This window comes from the organism of the source record quoted next, unplaced genomic scaffold, assembly GCF_019419815.1.
Source record: "Pyrus x bretschneideri cultivar Hongxiangsu unplaced genomic scaffold, Pyrus_bretschneideri_v1 Contig63, whole genome shotgun sequence".
Lineage (NCBI taxonomy): Eukaryota > Viridiplantae > Streptophyta > Magnoliopsida > Rosales > Rosaceae > Pyrus > Pyrus x bretschneideri.
In genome coordinates, this window is record NW_025999802.1 from 2,007,326 (window position 1) to 2,029,318 (window position 21,993).

Consider the following 21,993-nt stretch of genomic DNA (forward strand, 5'->3'; position numbering starts at 1 on the left):
TTATGGAATTTTTTTTTTTTTTTTTTTTTTTTAACAAGGAGCTGGTTATTAACAAGAGGGATGAAAAGAAAGTTACGATTACAGTACATTAGCCTTGGCAAGCTATCCAGAAGAATAATATGTTACAGCAAAGTGAAAATCCGATCCGGCGATGGCGTGCGTAATCACTTTTTTTACTTGTGTGAATGCGTTGTGTATATTTCCCCTTGACGCTTTCTAAGTACTGTTCAACTACAATTGCACCCGTCTTTGATAAGCTCTTTTGGTCATCATCAGTGTCTTGATCCAAATGCAACAACTGAAATGGCCAAAACATGTCGATTTCCATCTCGTCAACTTTAGCTCGATGTAGCTTTGTGTCCCGTGACAGATGATCCACCAAGCCAAAACCAACCACAAGTTTGGCATCTCGGAAACTATTGTTGGTGATGTCTGATCAAATGTGGGTGTAAAAAAATGTAGATACAAGGCCAGATCTGCTGGCTTTTATGTGGTGATAATGCTGCCCGACCTTCACTGTTTTCTGCGGCAGGTAGCAAGTTGGACATTGCGACCACATTGATTCTAAGTCTCTCCGAAGCAAGCACCACAAGTTGTGCTCACCGCCCTCTCATAGAGTCCTTTTTCGAGAGGGAAAATCGGCAAATAGTTTATTTAATTGTGGTCCTTTTTGCTTCTCTTTAACATCATTGACATGTGTTTGATGTCCTCATGGCCCATTTGTGTTCCACTCACCAGCCACTGAATGGCCTCCGCTGCCGCATCTTTTTCTGCACTCTTCTTGTTGTTACACGGGTGGCCCATAATTTGCATTCCGTTAAACTCCACTGTAGCTCGGAACTGGCTATTCTTCAGTTGCATAGTTTTGTAGGTAGGTGCGTTGTATCCTGCTCGTGTGAGCAATGTCTGGAGCTGACTCTTAGAATTGTCACCCCCAGGTCCACTTTCAGTTCTTGAAACTAAGGCTGGCTGTGCTGCCACCACAGATGGCTTTGACTTTGAGAGTGCAAGGACCTGGCGGCCAAATACAAATCTACCTTCGCCTTGATCCTCCGAAAGCAGCAACCGCATTGCAGAAAGAAGTTCATGGTAACTATGTGTGTCCATCCTGGGGTTCAGTAGCTGTTCAGGATTCACAATATTCGACATTAGCCAGAGGTAACATTCGGAGAAAATATATTCAAACCTCACATCAACTGGCAACTGGGAAAGTAAATTAGAAAGAGACCTAAAATAATAAAATATATATTTATACATAATAAATAAGTAAACTACAAGAACAGAAACAACAGAGCTCCATCAGGTCAAAACTTAGGAGAAACTAAGTTCGTAATAGCTTCACTTACTTTGATTTGAATTAACTGGTCAAGTTCCCCTTTTAAGCATTGATACATTTCTGCTACAGCAGGCTTCATGAAGAATTCCAAATATCCTCCCAGCATTTTCAAGTGTCCATCCTACCAGAACAGGAAATATATCACACTATATCACTAAATAAGGAGCAATAACGATAACAGAAAATAGACATAATCGAGCATGCATAAGTATGTCCCCACTCCCACAATCAGAAAATAAGTTACTTGACACATCCAGAAAACACCAGAAACGAAATACGTACTGTATCCCCTTTCGAAAAACTTCCACCAAATAGGAGGAGCACTGAGTCAGACACAGCTGTTGAATCCCGTAGGAAAACAGAGTTCACCTTTATCTTCTCATTGAAAACCAGCCATGGATATGGAATTTTAGAATCCCTAGCATTGACAGAGTTCTAAACAAATGAAAAAGAACATGAGATTAAATAGAAACAGAATTGGGGCCATCTTTTTCTTAAATCTGATGCACAAGAATGCTTACCGAGTATAGCAGCACCAGCCCATCCTCCATTGTTTTCAGTGAAAATGACTTCTCATTGTGCTGCATATCAATTTATGCAAGTCCTCAAGAAAATTATACAAGAATTCAATCATGCTTATGTGTATCGGACAAACCATACACACGAACAAACACTGAAACTGATAAAGCAATTTCAGTTACATTCGTGTGGCTAACTTAACTTTCTTACCAATTTGATTAGTAAGACACGGGTTAATCATGAGATAACCATCATGAATCCAACAGAGGGAGGAGAATGACAGCATAAAATTTTTAGAGAAGTGAACAGCTTATATCCTGCTTAATTATAATGCGGAAGGAAAAGAAAATGGATCTGTGCTTACCACAACAGAGCAGATTCCAGGATACAGGCCATAGCAAATAACTGCACGGACGAGATGCTCATCATAACTCCATGCGTTATGAGTGGTGGTGTTGGCATCAACAAGATCAGTATCCCTAAGCAAAGAGAAGAACTCCTTCCTAAGGGAATCAATAGCTTTCATCGATTGTGCTGAAAGAAAATTCTTCCAGCAATAGTCATATCCAGCAAAGTCTCTTTCAGCAACCTTCCAGCCCTCATAGGCCCGCACAAGTGCAAGGTGATCACTATTATCTCGGGAAAACTGAGATTTTGCAGCCTCAGCAAGCTACAAAGACAAACAAATACAATAACCTTAAATTGTTTCTAATGATAATGACACAGTGGCAAATTATAAATCTGATGCAACTTTACGATGTTGCGCCTCCACCCAAAAAGACTAAAAAAAACTTCAGCCAACAAAGCATTTATCTCAATTTGCCTCCACTCCATTTCTGTCCAAGAAATAAAGAGCATGATAGATATAATGAGAATGGAGAGTGGCTTACGTCTTTCTTGTCAAATGGTGTTAGGAAAGGATCTCTGACACTAAGCCCAGAAACAATAGTCAAAACTGGATCCAGGCAGTTGAAAATGGCGCCTAGCAAGAGCATCTTTCCAAGTTTTGGCTCCACAGGAAGCATAGTTAGATAGCGTCCTGTCAAGTGATTTAGACTGCATTAGGTTTATGACTTTCAAATTTAATCTCTCAACCATTACAAAGAGTTGCAAGCATCACAGTGCATAATTGAATAAAGACATATCTTCCCACCTAAAACAGTCAGATTCTCTTTCTCATCCAAGGCCCCAGTGATCTTTAAATACTCTATGGCGTTTTGCACCTGTAAAAGATATCAAGAGAAAAAATGTGAATTGCAGACAAGCAGCAAAATGTGAGTGAGAATAAGCACAACATAATTTCAGGAGGAACAATTTGGGGTAAGCCTTGAGCTGCACGTGTGCAGGGTGCAACTAAAGCACCATATGCCACTAAGATATCATGACAGACATTAATAAGCATATGCACTGAATGCTAAGGAATTAACAAACTTAATTAGTGCAAGAAAGTAGAGCTACAATGAAAAGCAAATTACAACTATTCTCAATAAGCCTTCAGCAACAAAAAATTGTGCAACTGAAGATTTAAGTTAAAAAATATTAGGTCGATAAATATAAAATAGACTTTTACCGCAAGTAACTCTGGTGACTGCAGAGCCCTAGATAAGAACTCAGAAATGCTTCCGAGGTTTAAACTTTTTATTTGCAGACAGAGAGACTGCAGAGGTGTCCTCAAAATCTCCGGTAACTGATACTCTGCAAATGCGTCATACACACATCTAGGATAGAGATGATAACATTCCCCGGGCTGGACACGTCCTGCTCTTCCTCTTCTCTACAATATATAAGCAGAGAGGAGCGTAATTAATCAAGGTAACAGACTGAAACTTGAAATGTACTGAACATTAAGGAAAATCAAAGTGGCCCACATGAAATCACATAAGCATGCACACACATATAGAAAGAACAACATGTAAATAAGCGTTTATAGCCTGTTGCCCCTGTTGGGTGTTTACTGTTTACACAGAAACTCTAATGATCTCAAGAGAATTATAAAGAAAAACTGTTAATTTAATGGAACTTGTCCAATTATAAAAATAATTTCTGCTACTCATTCTACCACACATGCGTGCACACAACGATGTAGGTCAACAACCTAGGAATAGATTTCATCTAAGAGACAAAAAACTTCAGCCAGAACACATCCTTACTTGTTGGGCAGAAACCTTGGAAATCCAGGAAGGAAGCAAACAAGGAGTATTATTCAGTGCGTCATATGAAGTCTCTTTTGCCTTTCCACAATCAAGTACAAAAACAACATCATTAATCGTGATGCTTGTCTCAGCAATATTAGTAGCCAGCACTATCTTCCTCACTCCATCCTCAGGCTCATCAAATATTAACCTCTGCATGCAGTCAACATGGAAACAATACAAATATGAGAAACCATGAGAAACCACCATTTGAAAATGGGCTAGAGAGTAGATTTGGTAGTAATTCTTTCATTCACTAAAGTTGAACACAAATTATGGCAGCATTAATTAATTAATTACCATAAACAAAAATACATGCCTGAACAGCGTACTACAAGCATACGCAAACAAATTATGCTAGAGATAGTACAATTCTCAGGGCACTAAAAAATTTACCTGCTCAGTACTTGCCATAGAACCATGGCATGCTAGTAACAAGACTTGGCTTGGATCACCTAATAGAGGATTGGCATGTAACTTTTCCTTCAGAGAATTGATGTCATCCCACCCAGTCATAAAAACTAGAATGGCACCAGGCTTGTCACTCTCACAGATATTGCACAAGAGATACTCGATGAGATAAAAACCGATACTATCAGGATTCCAACATGCTAGAGACTCCCGAGTCTCCGGACTATACTCCTTAAAATCGGCTGCTTTAAGTGCATCCTGAATACATTCCATGAGAGCAAAAATGAGAAGATACAGAAAATGAAAAAGAACAAAACCGTTTATGCAGTAACTTGTATACCTCAACAACAGAAGCAATTTGGCTTTTCCTCTTTCTTGGCGCCTGTTTGCTCATTTTCCACATCTTTTCTTGACCATAATCATCAATCTGATTGTATGGCGTTAATTTGCATCCCGTAATTTCCAGAACATCCTCCAGAAAATGAGTTCGAACTGGATATGTAAAACCCTAGTTTAGAGGAAAACAACAAAGATAGACTAACCATATTAGACATTATTATCTACCTCTGCAATCATCAATAAGACTTCCCTCATGAAACAAATAGAAATATGCATTCATGCATAAAACCCCTCAAACATAAAAGGAAATACACATTTTTTAACGGAAATGCACAGGAATTTTTAACTTACTGGAACATGAATTATCGGAGCTCTACCAAAGTAGGATGAGAAAAGCTCAGAATCTAGGGTTGCACTCATCAAAATCAGCCTAAGTTCTGGTCGCAGAGGAAGGAGATCCTTGAGAACAATAAGCAGAAAATCTGGCATCAAATTATTTCCAGTGAGAAATCACCCCTTATCTTCGAAAATTGAAGCCTTGATCTAGCTATAATTTACCTTCATTCATTCCACGTTCATGAATTTCATCCACAATCACATGAGATATACCTTTCAAATTTCTATCAACTAGTAATCTTCTCAACAAAATGCCAGTGGTGCAAAAGAGAAGGTGAGTGTCCCTCCCCTTCATACCTTCTAACCGAACCTTATACCCAACCTAAGACCAAAGGAATGCTTGGAAAGGTTAAAAGAAAAAGAAAACATCAGTTCTTTTTATCTGAAGGGTAATAATTTGATCAAGTATGCCAGGAAACTAACCGAGTCACCCAATTTCTCCCCTCTCTCTGAAGCAACTCTTTCAGAAACAGACATAGCAGATATTCGTCTAGGCTGTGTACATATAATACTACAAACAGCTCCACGAACAGCTTCTATCTCAGATTCTAAAATGAATTGTGGAATTTGAGTAGTCTTGCCACAGCCAGTTTCACCTGATATGATAACAACCTACAAGTACAAACGTGCCAAAAAATTATACACAGAGGTTACAGGCCACCTTTGCATAATTGAATTAAAATAATTGCATGATTCAGCATGTATCCACATCTACTACCTTACATTTGAGAAGACCCATAAAACAAAGAAAAAATGACCACCGCTTACGAGAGAAAAGAACCGACCATGAACACAGGCCAACTACTGAATTGTAAAACTAGGAAGTCAGAATAAACATCTTGAATGAATTTTCCTGAAAATTTAATCACACCTGATCTCGTGAAATTGCTGCCAATAATGCATCCTTCTCTCTATAGGCCGGAAGACTTCTGCGAAGTTCAAGCATTTTTCTACCTTCGGGAGATTCCTGAAAGAAAAAAATATTACAAAAACATAGAACAAAACACATGATTCATCTTATGAGTTATCACTAAATGGAATCGTGCAGAGCAATATGCCAAGGTAAGACAAACCTGCCAAGCTTGTTGCTTATCATGCAGCTGCATACTTCTCCGCCAAAGAAGTTTTTCCATCACACCCTTACTTGACGCAAATGATTCTGGTTGCTCAAAAAGCCCTTCGTCAGTAGCAATGCTGCCACTACTGTTTGATGTAGAAAAGGAAAGATCTTCCTTTGTCCTAGACTTCTGGGAAAGGAACTCTCCAAGATATCCCTCAACTCTCCTCAGCAACCCAAGAGGCAAGGTCACCTTTCAAATTTAAAAACCTTCACTTAAGAACCGTGTAGAACGAAGTACAAACTGAGGCATTAAAAACATCATGAGGTGGAGGGAAGCTGTCCTAAATTCCTAGCTAATCTATTGTTACAATTTCATATAAGTAAACTAATCAGAATTACCTCTCTCTGAGGGCGCCTATCATCCAGGTCAAATCTGTAGTTTGGCAGTGGGACCTTACTAAACACAGCAACTTTCGAATACAGATGGCTGTCAAAGATACTTACGGTCAGACTTCTATAAAGTTATCAAAACACTTACATGCTGACAAAAACCAAAGATACCTATAAAGCCCCATTCTGCTTGCCAAAGCAGCTATTTTCTCAAAGTCGCATCTATCCTTTTTCTCCCTTGTAACCAACTCTTGCTTCTCCTTGTCACGTAACAGCATGGTTAATTTCCGTTCCCACTCATTATCAGATGAGTAAGGACTCTGTGTCTGCAATGTTCAGATAAACAAATACCAAAAGCATTTATATATGTTAGACCTTTCAACTGGATAGAAATCTCCGTAAACATCATGCTTTGATGCGTTAATAAAACAGTCATAATGGTATGCCTTGGATTAATTTAAGATGTAAGGGCTTGAAAAGGCTACACAGTATGCCATTTTGAGCGATTAGCAGCTGATAAGAACTTCATACAGGGCAAAGGAAACCACTCCATCATATACTATTTCCATACTGCGAGGAAAATGTGGTTGCAAAACTCCCCATTCCAACCGGCTAAAGTGAATTTCTTATCGGTCAATGCGTACTTGAAATGGCTTTGAGTATGCAATGGTACGACCACCCGCAACCTAATCGCATTAAGCTTCGGATAAACTACCAGCAATTCATATCGAAAATCGACACAGCATTTCACATCGCACTAGGTAAACGACTCAATCAACAACCAAATTAAAAGCTAAAATTGAAACCCCCAGCTACCACTCAAAACTTCAGAGTCTGAGCCCTAAATGAAACCCGATTACCAATTCACACTTAGTAAACACGCGGATTCCCCATTTAACAACTCTACACGCGCACACAATTCACCTACAAAAACCTCACCGGATGCGACGGCAACTCAGCTTCGCGATCGGAGCCTTCCTCGGAAACGCCGTCGTCGTAAGCAGAAGAGTGCTGAAGCTTGGGCTTCTGAAACTGCTGCTGCTGAGTCTGGTAGTACGCCAGAGCACCATTGGTGCTGCTCCTCTGGTTGAGAGCAGCAGCAGTCTGGTTGTCGCGGAGCTTGGAGCCGACTGAAGTAGTGGAGGTGTAATTGGGGGTGGTGATGGCGGAGCGGAGGCGGTGGTGGGGAGGGACGTAGATGGAGCCGTACGAGGAAGGAGGCCGATCCTTCATCGCCAGGAGTGAGGGTTTGGAGGAGGAGGCAATCAGTTTGGGATGTGAAGGCGACGGCGACGACGCGTGAGGGAATTGCAGAGACGGAGGAGATGGGTGGAGGAGGAGGAAAGAAGAGGGCATGCACGGTGAGGCAGCAAAGTGGCGTCGTGTTCGAGATCAGATGAATGTCCGAATGAGTCTCCCCTCCGGAAGCGAAGAGTTAAGTGTACTTCGAGTTCGCACGTCAGCTCTGCACGGCTTTAAACTACATCAGGTAAATCTGGGCTTCTTTTCTTTTGCAGATAAACGCTTTCCGTATTCTGGTATTTACACTTCTCTTATTTTTATTTAAAAAGAAAAAACAAAATTAAATTCCCTTCCTGCCCGAATTTTACAAGAAAATGTACATGCGTTCTCACTTTCCCAAATAAAAATAATTTTAGATGGCAAATTATGTGCAAGGTAAAGATGGGCATGCTGTCTTTAGGTACTCACGTGGTTTTATTTGTGTGCGAAATTGAGAAATTCAGAGTAATTATAATATTCGCGTCAGTTACAAGAAAATAAGTTGCTAATGTCGTCCAAAAATGTAATCGTGTGGAGAAGTGCATGACGACTTTTTAAGTGTCGATAATAATTCTCGTGAGAGAACTGTCATCAAATTAAGTTACATTCGGCAAAACATATCCTTTTATCACCGGTCTTATTCAATCCCTCGTGTCTTCTAACGGGAAAAAAAGAAATCAAAAAGGTTTTACTCAGCATACATAAGCTAACACCAAAAAAGAAACTGCTGTAAATTACACCCGTCTCGAGTTTCGACTTCCAAGGAGAGGAATGAGTTGCCTCAGACTCCGGCTTCCGGCTTAATACGTATAGCCCTTGACGAACATTCCTTTCTTGGCTTCCTCGTCCTCGCCTGCAGCAGAGTACTTTCCTAGCTGAGCCAAGGAGTTTGCCTTTGCTCGCACCAAAAGTGCCTTTTGTGCAGCGTCCACGTTCTCTGGATGTCCTTGCCATGCCTTAAGGACAGAGTTCTGCAGGGCACGTGCGTATGAGAAGGATACGTGCCATGGGTTGGGGCTTTGGTTCATTGCATTCAGGTTGAGGGTTGCCTCTGCTTCGGATTGTCCCCCTGACAAAAACTGTTAAGTGAAAGGAGCAAATATGAATCAGCCTTCATAGGTCAATGGTAACAAATATCATAAGTACTACGTTCTTGAACTAATATTTAAGGGCGTGTGAAGCTGATAGGCACAGGAGGAATGGAGCATCAGTTTACAGCTATTGCAAAAGTGATCGAGCAATCTTACCATGATTCCAGGTACTGCAGGAGGAACTCTCCTTTTAAGAACTGTGAGGGTAGCCTTTGCAATGGCTTCTGGAGTAGCCTTTTCCTTGTGTTCAGCCCCTGGGGTAACCATGCTGGGCTTAAGAAGGATTCCTTCGAACACCACATTGTTTTCAGCCAAGTAATAGAAGACTTCGGACCAGACCTTCTCTGCCACTTCAAGTGTCCTTTCGATTGGGTGGTCCCCGTCGAGAAGAATCTCAGGCTCTACAATGGGCACAAGACCATTGTCCTGCAAATAATTTCAAAGCAATGAATCACACAGAATAAAAAATACCTACCAATTCATTGCTAACGACTTTTTAAACAAAAAGAAAAAAATCTAATTTTTATGTTTCAAATATCAATAAAAATTTCACTCTTACAACAGAAATTGTTTTGCAAAATCCAACTAGCTATCTAAAAGTGAACATACCTGAGAAATGGCAGCATAACGAGCAAGTCCCCATGCAGCTTCCTTAACAGCTAGAGCAGAAGGACCACAAGGAATGCTAACAACTGTACGCCTACACATTTCAACCCGACACTTGGATAAATTTATCTGTCAAATAGAATTATACCAACTGGACAGAACAATAAAAGGACCTCTATGGAGCAGATGTCCACAAGAGATTAAATGACTTACCATTTAGCAAAACGAGCACCTTGCTTGTAGTACTCAGCAGATCGTGAAGCCAATCCATCTAAGCCTTGGCACCAAGATTCATTGTTTGATCCCGGCAGGGGAACCAAACCCTGAACCACGGAAAAAGAATGTGAATAACAATTAGGGATCTAATTCCAAGTACTTCAAGAAATTAATCAAGCTATAGAACACATATGTCCTGGTGGCCACAAACCTTGTCAACTTTGATTCCAGGTACAATTTTCTGGTCACGCAACACATCCACAAATTTCTTCCCATCGGTTGTAGACTGGTAAAGTGTTTCCTCGAAAAGAATGGCACCACAAATGTATTCGCCGAGGCCAGGGGTGGTCAACAAAAGCTGCCTGTAAGCCTGTCGGTTAACCTCGGTATTGTCCAACCCAATAGAGTCTAACCTCTTTCCACAAGTAGCATTTGATTCATCAATGGCAAGTATACCACGACCAGGGGATGCAATGGTTTTCTGTACCATCCAAAAAGAAGCAAAACCAAGTTAAAAGATACAATAATAAAGCTGCGACGGAGAAATCAATTAAACCCAAATACAAGCAGTGTTATATCAAACTACAAAGGGAAGCAGAAACATAAATTTCCAATTTGTAGTAACCAAAATCTTCCAAATACAAGCAGTGTTATATCAAACTACACAGGGAAGCAGAAACACAAATTTCCAATTCGTAGTAACCAAAATCTTTCTAACGGTTACCAAATACTTTTCTTCTATTTAGAGAATCCATAAGAAACAAGAACAAATATATTAATCAATCGAACAGGAATAGCACTAGACCACACGACGGGCCATAATAATTAGGTATGAAAGTCACCATCTGAGCGAGTCGAACATGAGACACTTCCAAGTGAAGCGGAATACGACTAGACCTTACTAGTTACTACTTAGTGATAGTGACCTATTAATAAATTGAATTAAGCAAATCAATCATAGTGGAGAAACAGTTCATTTCAATCTTGAGTTCGAATTCACAGAAGTCTAATTCAACAAAGCAGTGAAAATTAAAATCAATACTGAAACAAACAAATCAAATCGAATAACAGAAAAATAAATAGTAATTCATAAAAAAAAGATCAGTCTAATATAAGATTCAAACATTCAGCCACCGATGAAATCAACAAACAAAAATTTCGATTTGTCCATAAATATCAGCAAATTGAAAATAAGTTAATGAGATGCGCACAGCGGTTAGGACGAGTTCGTCGGTGTAGGCCTTGGCTCGGATCGGGACGGCGACTCGGAGAGTAGCGAGGCTAGTCGATGATCCTGGGCGCTGAGTGAAGGACTGCTGTCCGATCCACTGAGACGACGACGCATTAAGCTTCGCGAAGTTGGAACAGGCCATGGCTTCGAGCAAAGACGATCAAAATTACTTTGGAGAGGTCGACTGGTTGTTTGTTTCCCGAGAAAATGCTGGTTTTCTTGCTGATTTAAGTCTGACCGGGGAGGGGGGTAGGTGACTGCGAAGAGAGAGAGAAAGAGAGAGTGATGTAAAAACAAGACGTCGTTATTCTTTGGAGAGTCCGCAGTTGGCTTTACGGGTTGTAAACTTGTAATCGGACAAGCAACGTGCGAGCCTACCAAACGGTCCATATTGTATCAGTGAGTGATTTACCAGATTACCCTCTCTTAAATGACTATACTGTCCTTGCACGCTGCCGAGGAAAATGAAATTGGGGGTATTAAACGGGTCGGGTCATGTTTACCCTTTCCTAACAATTGACAACTTGCAAATACGGCTTGCTTTAGGTAGGTGGAGAAAAAGAATGATAACTTTAATGAAAAGGTTTTGATATTGTTTATTTTAACAAAAAATTATATTTTTACATTAAAAATGATATGTTTTGAAAATATTGTATAAAGTTGTAATAGACCTCAAACTTGAGATAGTAAAGTGTAATTGACCTAAAAATATTTGTAAAAGTTATTGTTTATGTGTCCTTTTGCGAGTTTCACTTATTTTGACTCTCCTCTCTTTAATAATTATTGTTTAAACTATTACTATTATCACGCTAATAAAAATAGGGAACTTTAACGAAAGACTTCTGTACTGTTCATTTTAACAAAAAAAAAAAACATTTTTACACTAAAAAGTCAATCATGATACTATTCATTTTACCCTTTATTTTATCCTTAAAGTTAAAACTCAAAGTTTTCAAGCTCATTTCATTAATTTTCTTATAAAAATAAGCTCTCTTTTATTTATTTATTTGTTATAGAAAATGTATGTATAATATTTCTACTTTTAGAATGACAATTGCATCTCTAAATTTGATTAAAAAAATGTTGTAAGTATTGTTAATTATGTGTTTGTTCACTTACGGCGAACATGTAATATCTCAATACTTTTGCACCTTTTTATGTAAACCATAAGCCTATAAGTAAGTACCCTAATGAAAATGAAAGATGACCTTGATTTCTCCTTCATTTTCTCTCTTGTAAGTTTCTATTTTCTTTTACTCTACACTTTATCTTTAATACATTATTAGCATAACTGTCTGTCGATTTATATTTCTTTATTAAAATAGAATTAAACACTACAATAACAATGCAATGAAGAGGAGAGGAAAAAGATCTCCCATCTCCTTCGTAATTCACGATTCAGTGCTTGCATGACAAATTTGGATTTGGATTCTCTCCCGAGCTCAGCATCCTAAGCCTACTGAACAAATAATATGGATCGTTGGAGTTTGATCAAATGACTACAATTATTATAACTTTTAGAGGGGCTCCCTGTTTGTAACCGTTGGATCAAAATCCAATGGCCCATATGATTTGCTCAGTAGGCTCAGGATGCTGAGTTCAGGAGAGAATCCAAATCCGACAAATTTAACATAGGCCAAATGAGGCTTTATTTTCTCTTTGGTAAAGGCGAATGAAAATTTCCGTTTTCTAAAAATAATGAATTAAGTAAAACTTGATAATGTCAGTTAAAAAAGGTGATATTTATTTTTTATATGATGTTTTCATTCGACGAGCTATATTAGCTCAGTTGAAGTTATTTCATATTGACTCATGTGGTCTTATTTTTATTAGAGAAGTTATACAAATGTTCTAGGAAAAACGTGGAAAGGGTAACAATTTTTGTTAATTAACCGGATCATAAGATTGCAAATACAATTTTCAAAAGAAAAAAAAAATTTGTGGGATGAATTATTGTGGAAAAAAAAGGGTATGGGAAAAAGAAGTAATGCACTATTAGAAAATTAGTGGATAAGTTTCCAACACTCCACGTCAGAGCGTCCCCACAACTAAAACAAAAACCACCCCACGTCATCAAAGTGGACCCTACGTTCAGATCCAGCTGGGGCGTCCACTGTAAATTGTTTAACCAACAAACTACACCACAGGGGAACCCCAAACCCTAACCTGCAGCTCAAACTTCATCTTGTTCAATTTTCAATTCTTCAAAACCCGAACAAAATTCTGCCAATTCAGTCATCTATCTCTCTGAAAATCCCCAAATATCTCTCACGAAGTGTCGAAGGCCATGGCTACGGACGGCGCGGCGGACCGACGGAGGCCACCGCCTCAAACGCTGAGCGCCGGCAACAACGGGAACTGCGTGATGAGCTTGTCGAACAGGCTGAGGCTGATGCCGAACAAGGAGCACAAGGCGGAGAGCTACGAGGACCTGCAGCAATTGGAGTTCAGTCCCTTGCTTTTCAGCTCGCTGGAGCGCCACTTGCCTCCCACCATGCTCAATGCCTCACGTGACCTCAAGCTCCAGTACATGAGGGACATCCTCCTCCGGTACTCGCCCGAGAGCGAACGCACTCGTGTAAGTCATGAGACTCTATCTCTTTAGAAGTGGAATTTGGTAAATGCAGGAAACTGAAAATGACTTAGAATTTTGGAAGTTTTGGATTTCTTGTTATGTGAATTTTAATTTTTGGATAAATGTGTGAAATGTGTTTGCTTCAGTTACGATTGCGGAAGAATGTGTAATTTCTTTGAATTCTCCAGAAACGATTCATGTGGATTTTCAATTCCTGTGTTAAATTCTGAGGCATAGACGAGGGAGATAAGCTTGGGTAGGAATAACATATAGTCAGAACCGGCAGGGGCAATGTGCTCTGGTTAATTAGTCAATGCGGAGTTATTGTGCTCCCGAAAGGCTCATATGTTCTCTGTTTGAATAAACAGGTTCAACGACATCGAGAATACAGGCAGAAAATCATCACACACTATCAGGTGCGTTCAATGGGTAATATGCTGTTGACATTTAGAAACTTGCTGTAATATGTAAACAACACATTTATGGATTGCCATTGATGTTGCAGTCATTAAGGCTAAGTCCCTTCTTTTGGTACTCCTGGAGTTGAGGGCTTGAGGTTTCTGCATAAGACATTTAGTCACATTTTCATGTCAACAAACTTAAATAATTTCCTTCTTAATCAGTCCTTCCTCGTTACAGCCTCTACGAAGGGAGTTATACACGCTGCAAGCTGCAAAGTTCTTTGTCCCCTCATTTCTCAGAGCAATCAGTGAGAACACAGAGGATAGCTTTAGAAATATACTGTCTGAACCCTCTCCTGGAGTTTATACCTTTGAAATGCTTCAGCCGGATTTCTGTGAATTGTTATTAACTGAGGTATCATTTTGGATATAAGTTAATTTTCTTTGAGCTACTTTTTTCTATTTTCTTATCAAATTTTGATTTCTTAGGTGGAAAATTTTGAAGGGTGGGTCCATGAGACAAATTTCAGAATCATGCGACCAAATACAATGAATAGATACGGTTGTGTTCTTGATGACTTTGGCCTGGAAACCATGCTTGAGAAGTTGATGGAGGATTTTATACGTCCTTTGTCTAAAGGTATTTCATCTCTAATATTGTGAAATTGTAAGTAGAAAAAGTTCTTATATGTGAAAGATTAGAACTAATGTTATACTCGTTTTTTTGTTTGTCTGGGTTTATGTAGTTTTCTTCCCGGAAGTTGGCGGATCCACCTTGGATACGCATCACGGTTTCGTTGTTGAATATGGAAGTGATAGGGATGTAGAGCTTGGTAGGTGCTCATCCATCTAAAAGTTTTGGATTTAGTTTTTCAAAAAAAAAAGCATTTGTACTGAAACTAAAAAAAAGCATTTGTACTGAAGCCTCTCTCTCTCTCTCTCTCTCTCTCTCTCTCTCTCTGTGTGCCATTTCCACTCTATATTTCTGCTGGTTATAATTACTCAGAACAGTTTTTGATTGGTGGTCTAGCTGATATGATATGATTTCTCCTTATTTATGTTTTCATAGTTGTGTCCAATTTATTTATGTTTTCATAATTGTGTCCGATTTGTTCAATAATGTATGTCTGTCTTCATCTTAAGCATCTGTGCGCTAGATTTATAGCGCGTTAAGCTTTTATGAATCCACAACAGCTTTATATTGCAGGTTTTCATGTGGATGATTCAGAAGTCACCTTGAATGTTTGCTTGGGAAAGCAATTTTCTGGTGGAGATTTGTTCTTTCGAGGTGTTCGATGTGATAAACATGTTAATTCAGAGACACAATCTGAGGTATGCTATTCTTTATGATCAATTTTTGGTACAATTTTTTATTTAGGGTCACACTTTTCATCTTTTAGTAATACAAATGCTTTGGAGTATCATATTTGATATCATTCTAATATATGATAAATGGTAAGTTGCATGTTTATTTTTTTTAGTTATATTTTCTTCATTATAATATATCTTTTTATTTTTGTACAGTTTACCATGTATGTATTGAACTTTTTCCTTGGAATTTTTATAATTCTACATATAGGAAATCTTTGATTATACTCATGTTCCGGGACATGCCATTCTTCATCATGGTCGCCATCGGCATGGTGCTAGAGCCACAACATTGGGGCGTCGAGTCAACTTACTATTATGGTGCAGAAGGTACCTTTCTCCAACTTTAGTCCCCCACACAAGAAATTCAAGAAACCTAACCTAAAGATTTTATGAATATCACAATCTCCCAAACTTTTTAGTACCTGCTCTGTGTGGAAAAAGTATCCAGTGAATGCAACTTACCAATTCATTCATGGTTTGATATCAAGTAATGTTGCTTGCGTATACAATAAAGCATGTGCAAAATCAACATTAAGAGTACTGGTCTTTAAGTAGAGTTAGGTGAAATGTTGGAATATCCGGGTTTCACACGGTTGATTTCTCCTAAACATTCGTTCTCGATTGTTTTCTCAATTGATTGTGCACATTGTAATCACACTGAATGGCCTTGTAAGCATACATTACAGAAAATATCATCTAAGAAATTAATGGAATTATTTAAGGCTAACATTTGGATCTTGGTCTCATTAGGTTCTAGGAGTTTTTTGCCTGTATGCTGGTTGATATAATGACAATTAGTTTTGCAGAAGCTTTTCTAGGTAGGCTTACAGTAAAACTGTCAAAACATAGGGTTTTACTGCAAGGATTATCTCAATTATGCATTCTTGTTTACCAATTTACTCGCTTTGTATCCCCAATCTTCTTGTAGTTCGGTGTTTAGAGAGCTGAAGAAATATCAGAAAGATTTTTCCAACTGGTGTGGAGAGTGCAAACGTGAGAAAAAAGAGAGGCAGCGTCAATCAATTGCTGCAACCAAACTGGTACAGTATATTTGATATGAGAAAGAGAAAAATCAGCGTCTTCCTATATTTGGCATTAGTTAATCTTTTCTGACATCTGATTGTATTTTCCAGGAAATACTCAAGAGAGATGGACAAACCGCTTCTTGAGCTGCTTGTTTTGTATGTTTTTGCTACCGATACTTCTTGACCTGTTCATCGTGCAACTTTTGCTTGTGAAGTTGTAAATTTACTCATCCTTATCAGCACGTAGAAGTTTTTCGTGTCTGTTTTCAAATTCGTACTCCATCCATTTATAGAGACTACAGTCGGGCCATTTGTTAGTAATATGAAAGGGGCCGGTGTTGTTGTGTTTTTACGGTGTGCTACACAGCTCGACAAGTAACTGTGATGTGTGGTGTCCTTTTTATGTAGTTGCATATGGCTGCTTTGAGTTGATAGGAGTATACTTGCAATATAGTTCTCTGCTTCTCCTTTTGATTTGAAAGGTTTCGATGTGCAATTATTTTCTTTTTACCTAATAATGGGGTTTGCCGCTGAGGGTGTATTGATTGTATTTTAAGTCACGCAGGCATTGATATACAGGAAAGTTAGTACTTGACATTGCATGATTGAGTTGGATACCCCAACAACGGCATTTCTGTTGTAAGTTTCTCTCCCACCATCCACATACAAATCTCGTGAATTTCAAAATTCAGAAAACCTGCTTTGATACCATGAAAGACCATCTAACCGTCTATTGAATCTTACTCAACGGCATCTTTAGTTTGACCAAAGTAGTAAAGTCAAACATGCTTTCTCTGTTTCTGTAGTTCTTTTTCTCTTAAGGAATTGGTTTAAGAAAGCAAGCGAGTCAAAGAGCTTTGAAACCAAATGTGGATTGTTGCTGAAATCCACATCCCAAAGGTCCTTATGCGTGTATGAACCTTTCAACATTCTTCCCACATTACCCCACAAATGGAACAATGTCATCCATCCGATCACAATCTCCCACCTGAATATGAGAGGCGGTGACACTTTTGACTCGTTGAGAAACAAAGTGACTTAGGTAACTGGAGAAATTTTTTCAAGTGATGGGTATTTAAGCGGATATTTTACGTGATACAAAATAGATTAAAGGACATGAAAAAATATATCATTTATCTTACATATATTATAATACGTAGAGTACTACTTAAATACCAGCACCTAGAAAAATGTCTCACATGATAGGTAAAGGTCAAAATAAAAGTAGTGTTAGTGCTATTAATAGGGTGAAGTTAGCAGGATGGATTAATTAATTAAACACAATTGTTAGGCACCTACAATTAGAGAAACGGAAAGGGATCCGGATGATTTCTCCTCCTCATCAAAAAATTCGGGTCCTTAAAATTTGATCTAACAGTTAAAGTTATTATAGTTTTTAAAGTAGATCCGTGTTTTTAACCATTGGATCAAATTTTAATATTTCAGATTGTTTGATGAGGAAAATTAGGTGGAAGAGATCCTTATCATAGAGACACGTAAACATATTTTAGTCATATGTATTAATAAATTTTCTACTTTAGGTGGCCCTGTCAAGTCATACCGAAGTAGGGAATGATCTTCCAAGTCATCTTCTTTTACCTACTAAATTTCGTTGGGATTCTTGTCGACTCTCGAAGGATCTACAAAGAATGCATCCGAAAGGGATTCCTGCTAATAAATATATCATTTTCCTTCTCGACTGTTCCTCCGGGGATGTCATCGTACAATTGTAATGTGATTTCAAAGCCCTTTTCTTGGAGGAATTGTGATTAATTTACTTTAATTCATTGCTACGGTGTCCAATATACCGTCCTACTTGTCGTCGTTGTCATTGTCGCTGTCGATATCACTATTTCCCCTCAATCATATATTGTCTCGATCCTTCTAATAAGAACTACTTTTGACTAAATTATAATACGTGTGCGATTGGCACTTTTTGGTCAATTGGACAATAGATCGGGCACCCTTATGCACCTTTTGTTTATGATAAGGTTTTGATTGGGTACAATAGGAGTTTCGATCACTTTCGCTTTAAGAGCATCTCCAATAAAATAAATTGAATTTATTAGAGTAATATTAGAAAATATGAAAAATAACAATATAATTTCAATAATAATAATTATAAAGAAATTTACAATATTAATTATATATGAGATTAATATAAGCAACTAGAGAGAAAGTTATAAAAACTGACAAATTTGGAGATTGAGGCTTGCATAAATACAATGTCGTAAAGATAAAATTTTACCCCTACTCTTGTGTTTGTAGTTCAGTAGGTGTCCGTCTCCCAAGATTCAACAATCTATAATCCGAAGTTGAAGCACTTCAATATTAAGACTCTGGAGAACTTTATATATTTCGTGCTCTCAAGACACAACTCGGAATTTGACAAACAAAGAATAAGAGAAATAGAATGAAAAAACCCTATTTCTCAAGAGTAAAAATTAACTTTAATTTTGTATATTTAATGATAATGGTTTTATGGGTTTATATAGAACCCATTGTGTTGTTTGGTGTAAAATGCAACTTTGCATCTATGTAACCTACACCACTCATCAAACTACACGTCCCAATTTACAAATAATATGATGCAATTCTTTGCATCATTTGCATCAGACGCAACACTTAAGAATAAACAAGATTAATTTTTTCATTCAATATTTTGAAATTAAATACTATAATATCTAATAAATATTATAATATAAATTTCCGACACAACTTAGAGAGCGAGTTGGTTTAGCTCTTCCTTTGCACATTTGATGTGAATAGTAGAGTTCCCTCACTTCTAGATGAACTAGCCTTTCGTACACGTTTTCGCGAGTGTGAAAGGTTTTTTTTTTTTTTTTTTTTATTTTTTATAATAGAGCTCTATGCTCGACTTACGTATTTTTTTAACAATTCTATATCAAGTTTGCACCAATTGTTTATTTCTGTTGTGAAAAATTTACATGCAATTGGAAAGTCAAAGTGACAGTATTCTAAGCCTATTATATATTTTAATTACTAACATGATATTGCGTAATTAATTTGTAATACAGTTACCTTCACATGTAAATTCTCTTTCTAAATGCTTTAAAGGAAAGTGATAAAAAAAGTGACGGTAGTTCAACATTGCACCCAAATACTAAAAAGGCTCGTACTTTTGAATTAAATTGCCCACACTTCTTTTTCATTTTTCTTTTTTAAAGAGATTATTAGTATTATTCAGTATTATTTTGGAACATCGTTTGGAGTCTCCCATCGGAGGCAGATTGTTTGCCCTCCTTTTACCATGTCATTTCCATCTTTTCCTATTTGTGCGGTCACGGTTAAGCCACGTTAACATTTTATATTTCTATTACTTTTTGTCTTATTATCTCTATTAAAAAATTAATATAAAATATTAACGTGGTTTAACCGCACAATATAAAAAGAGATGAAGAAGGCATGGTAATAAGAGGGCGGACAATCTGCCTCTGTCTTCCATCAACGTTGAAGGGACAGTGCGTATTCTGTTGAAGAAAATAAATGGTGATCGATCACGTGGTCCTATGAATACGTCCAAAGCTAAAAGAAAGTTGTCCAAGTGAGCAACAAAATGAGGTGGACGTACTTTTACGGGGGCAAAAACAATAATGAGAATTGAGACCACATCCATAGGAGAGCAACGGCTTGCCTACTGTGCCGACGTTTTCAACCGATAACGCAATTTTATGTCGACAACAAAAAATCTTACATGATATTATGTAATTAGAGTGAAACGTTGCGGTAACAGCGAATTCATTTTATAAAAAATCTTCCTTCATTCGTAGGGTTAAAACATACAAGAGGGAAGCTGACAAGCCAACATAAACCCAAAATTTACACTTTATCATTTTTAATTGCTTAATAATTATCCAGGTTCTAAAAGACGTTAGACATGAATTGGACCGCGGGTTGGGGCCTAACGGCTAGACGGATACCTAGGTAGACTAGGCCTAGGTAGATTAAACGGATTTAATTAAATTTATTATATTTCGTGTAAATAAGTGTCTATTTATACTTAAAATATATATAATTTCATCATAAACTACAAAATAAAATGACATATATATTATGAGCTATTGGAACATAATTAAAACATGGGAAACAAGTATATAATGTGTGTTCATTTAAGTATTCAACAAGTCTATTACAATTTATTGAAAAAAATAAATAAATTGCAAATGAAAGTTATATATTTTCTGTTGAAGTGAGTCGCAACCTAGACATGTGCCTTGGTAGGCTAGGCGGATGCTTAGGTGGTCTAGGCGGGCACTCACAACCTAGGCATGTGCTTAGGCGGGTGCCTAGGCAGCCTAGATGAGTGTCTAGGTTGGTCTTGGTAGGTGCCTAGGTGGTCTAGGTGGACGCCTCGGTAGGTTTAGACGTCATTTCTTAATTTTCAAACGTCTAAGCATTAATCAAGACGGTGATTAGTCACCTAGCACCTAGACGGAGATTTTTAGAACAATGATAATTATTCTCAACAGCAAAACAGCTTATGCCTTTGGGGTATTTTGGAATATTAAAAATGGCAAATTGGTAACTATGAACTAACAGTGTGGTCGGCGGATACGTGGATCTTCGTGGACGGTGGAGATTGCATCATGCATCTTCTAATTATATTTTCTCTCTTTCTGATCAATTAATAAACACACACAGGGGTTACTAATTATAATTTATATGTAGGTTTAGTCCTCAATTTTTAATACATATACTTGATTAATTAGTCAGCGGAGATCAGGAAAAATCTTACTCCATGTCTTTGATTATTGTCTAATCCCACCGCCCAATGCTTGTCATTAGTTAATCACTAATTATGGTCGGAATCACATGTCTGTTTATATACATGTTGGATATCTTACTGACAATTATTTTTCATTTTCAACTGATTTTCCTGCCACCCAATGCAGCTGCTGTGCTGGTTATGTTCTTGTTTCTACACTTTTTTTTTTTTTTAATTTTTATATATTATTATAAAATGAATGAAAGGATTCGAAACTATTACAATAATTTAGGAAAAAAGGGAATTTCGAACCTAAAACGCATAAGTGAAAGCTAATACCCTGTGTACTAGGATATTTGATCACATGTTCTTGTTTCGACCTAATCTAGCAGAAAGAAAGAAATATTCTTGTGGTTAAAGGTGAGAAAATTTGAGTTCATACACATAATATCGTGGATATGGATAGTTAATTACTAATACTTTAAATTTTTTATAAAAGCGTATTTTATATCAAATTAATTTAAATTAAAGGGAGAAGATATTCAAAAATTAGGTGTGAAAAGTGGAGCACTCTGTCGTCCCTCTAATCAACTTGATTAAGTTCATATCAGTTGGTCAGTATTTCTTAATGTGGCTAATTCCAACTAAAATTAGAAGAAGATTTGACTTTTGTTATCGTGCTCCCTGTTTTCTATTTTTTTAATTATTATTTTTTCCTTATCAACTTGCTATCATCTCTTTTCAAGGTATGTAAATGTGACATTTACCTGTTGAATAATTTTATATTGATTACCACCTATAACGCAGCATGGCTTTATCAACAGTAC

The 21,993-nt window shown here is 37.6% G+C and overlaps 3 protein-coding genes across 5 annotated transcripts; 1 reads left to right on the plus strand and 2 right to left on the minus strand.

Annotated features, from left to right (window-relative positions):
• LOC103947078 (DExH-box ATP-dependent RNA helicase DExH5, mitochondrial) lies at window positions 1-8,162 on the minus strand. 2 transcript variants are annotated; one of them, XM_048573135.1, is made up of 20 exons: window positions 7,583-7,712; window positions 7,138-7,329; window positions 6,815-6,969; window positions 6,653-6,740; window positions 6,267-6,503; window positions 6,065-6,160; window positions 5,617-5,805; window positions 5,356-5,515; window positions 5,149-5,279; window positions 4,799-4,966; window positions 4,444-4,716; window positions 4,006-4,200; window positions 3,426-3,629; window positions 3,009-3,078; window positions 2,746-2,894; window positions 2,220-2,525; window positions 1,858-1,917; window positions 1,619-1,771; window positions 1,347-1,457; window positions 1-1,122 (listed from the first exon to the last, which is right to left on the minus strand). In XM_048573135.1, the coding sequence occupies exons 2-20, from the start codon at window positions 7,138-7,140 to the stop codon at window positions 655-657; spliced, it is 3,216 nt and encodes a 1,071-aa protein (XP_048429092.1). In that variant the 5' UTR covers window positions 7,141-7,329; window positions 7,583-7,712; the 3' UTR covers window positions 1-654. The 2 variants fall into 2 exon arrangements, with proteins under 2 accessions (XP_048429092.1, XP_009356199.2); XM_009357924.3 differs by lacking the exon at window positions 7,138-7,329 and having other exon boundaries at window positions 7,583-8,162.
• Window positions 8,163-8,483: 321 nt separating this feature from the next.
• On the minus strand, window positions 8,484-11,393 carry LOC103947077 (fructose-bisphosphate aldolase 3, chloroplastic-like). Its single transcript, XM_009357923.3, has 6 exons — window positions 11,049-11,393; window positions 10,049-10,318; window positions 9,835-9,944; window positions 9,625-9,715; window positions 9,172-9,441; window positions 8,484-9,003 (listed from the first exon to the last, which is right to left on the minus strand). Exons 1-6 carry the CDS (start codon window positions 11,208-11,210, stop codon window positions 8,725-8,727), a joined length of 1,182 nt encoding a protein of 393 aa, XP_009356198.2. The 5' UTR covers window positions 11,211-11,393; the 3' UTR covers window positions 8,484-8,724.
• A 1,803-nt stretch (window positions 11,394-13,196) lies between these two features.
• Window positions 13,197-16,921, plus strand: LOC103947076 (2-oxoglutarate and iron-dependent oxygenase domain-containing protein CP2). Of its 2 annotated transcripts, XM_009357921.3 has the most exons (9): window positions 13,199-13,646; window positions 14,012-14,059; window positions 14,283-14,459; window positions 14,534-14,684; window positions 14,791-14,877; window positions 15,252-15,376; window positions 15,624-15,742; window positions 16,344-16,455; window positions 16,549-16,921. In XM_009357921.3, the coding sequence occupies exons 1-9, from the start codon at window positions 13,356-13,358 to the stop codon at window positions 16,582-16,584; spliced, it is 1,146 nt and encodes a 381-aa protein (XP_009356196.2). In that variant the 5' UTR covers window positions 13,199-13,355; the 3' UTR covers window positions 16,585-16,921. The 2 variants fall into 2 exon arrangements, 1 of the variants encoding a protein (XP_009356196.2); XR_007254040.1 differs by lacking the exon at window positions 16,549-16,921 and having other exon boundaries at window positions 13,197-13,646; window positions 15,569-15,742; window positions 16,344-16,456.
• Window positions 16,922-21,993: the final 5,072 nt, after the last annotated feature.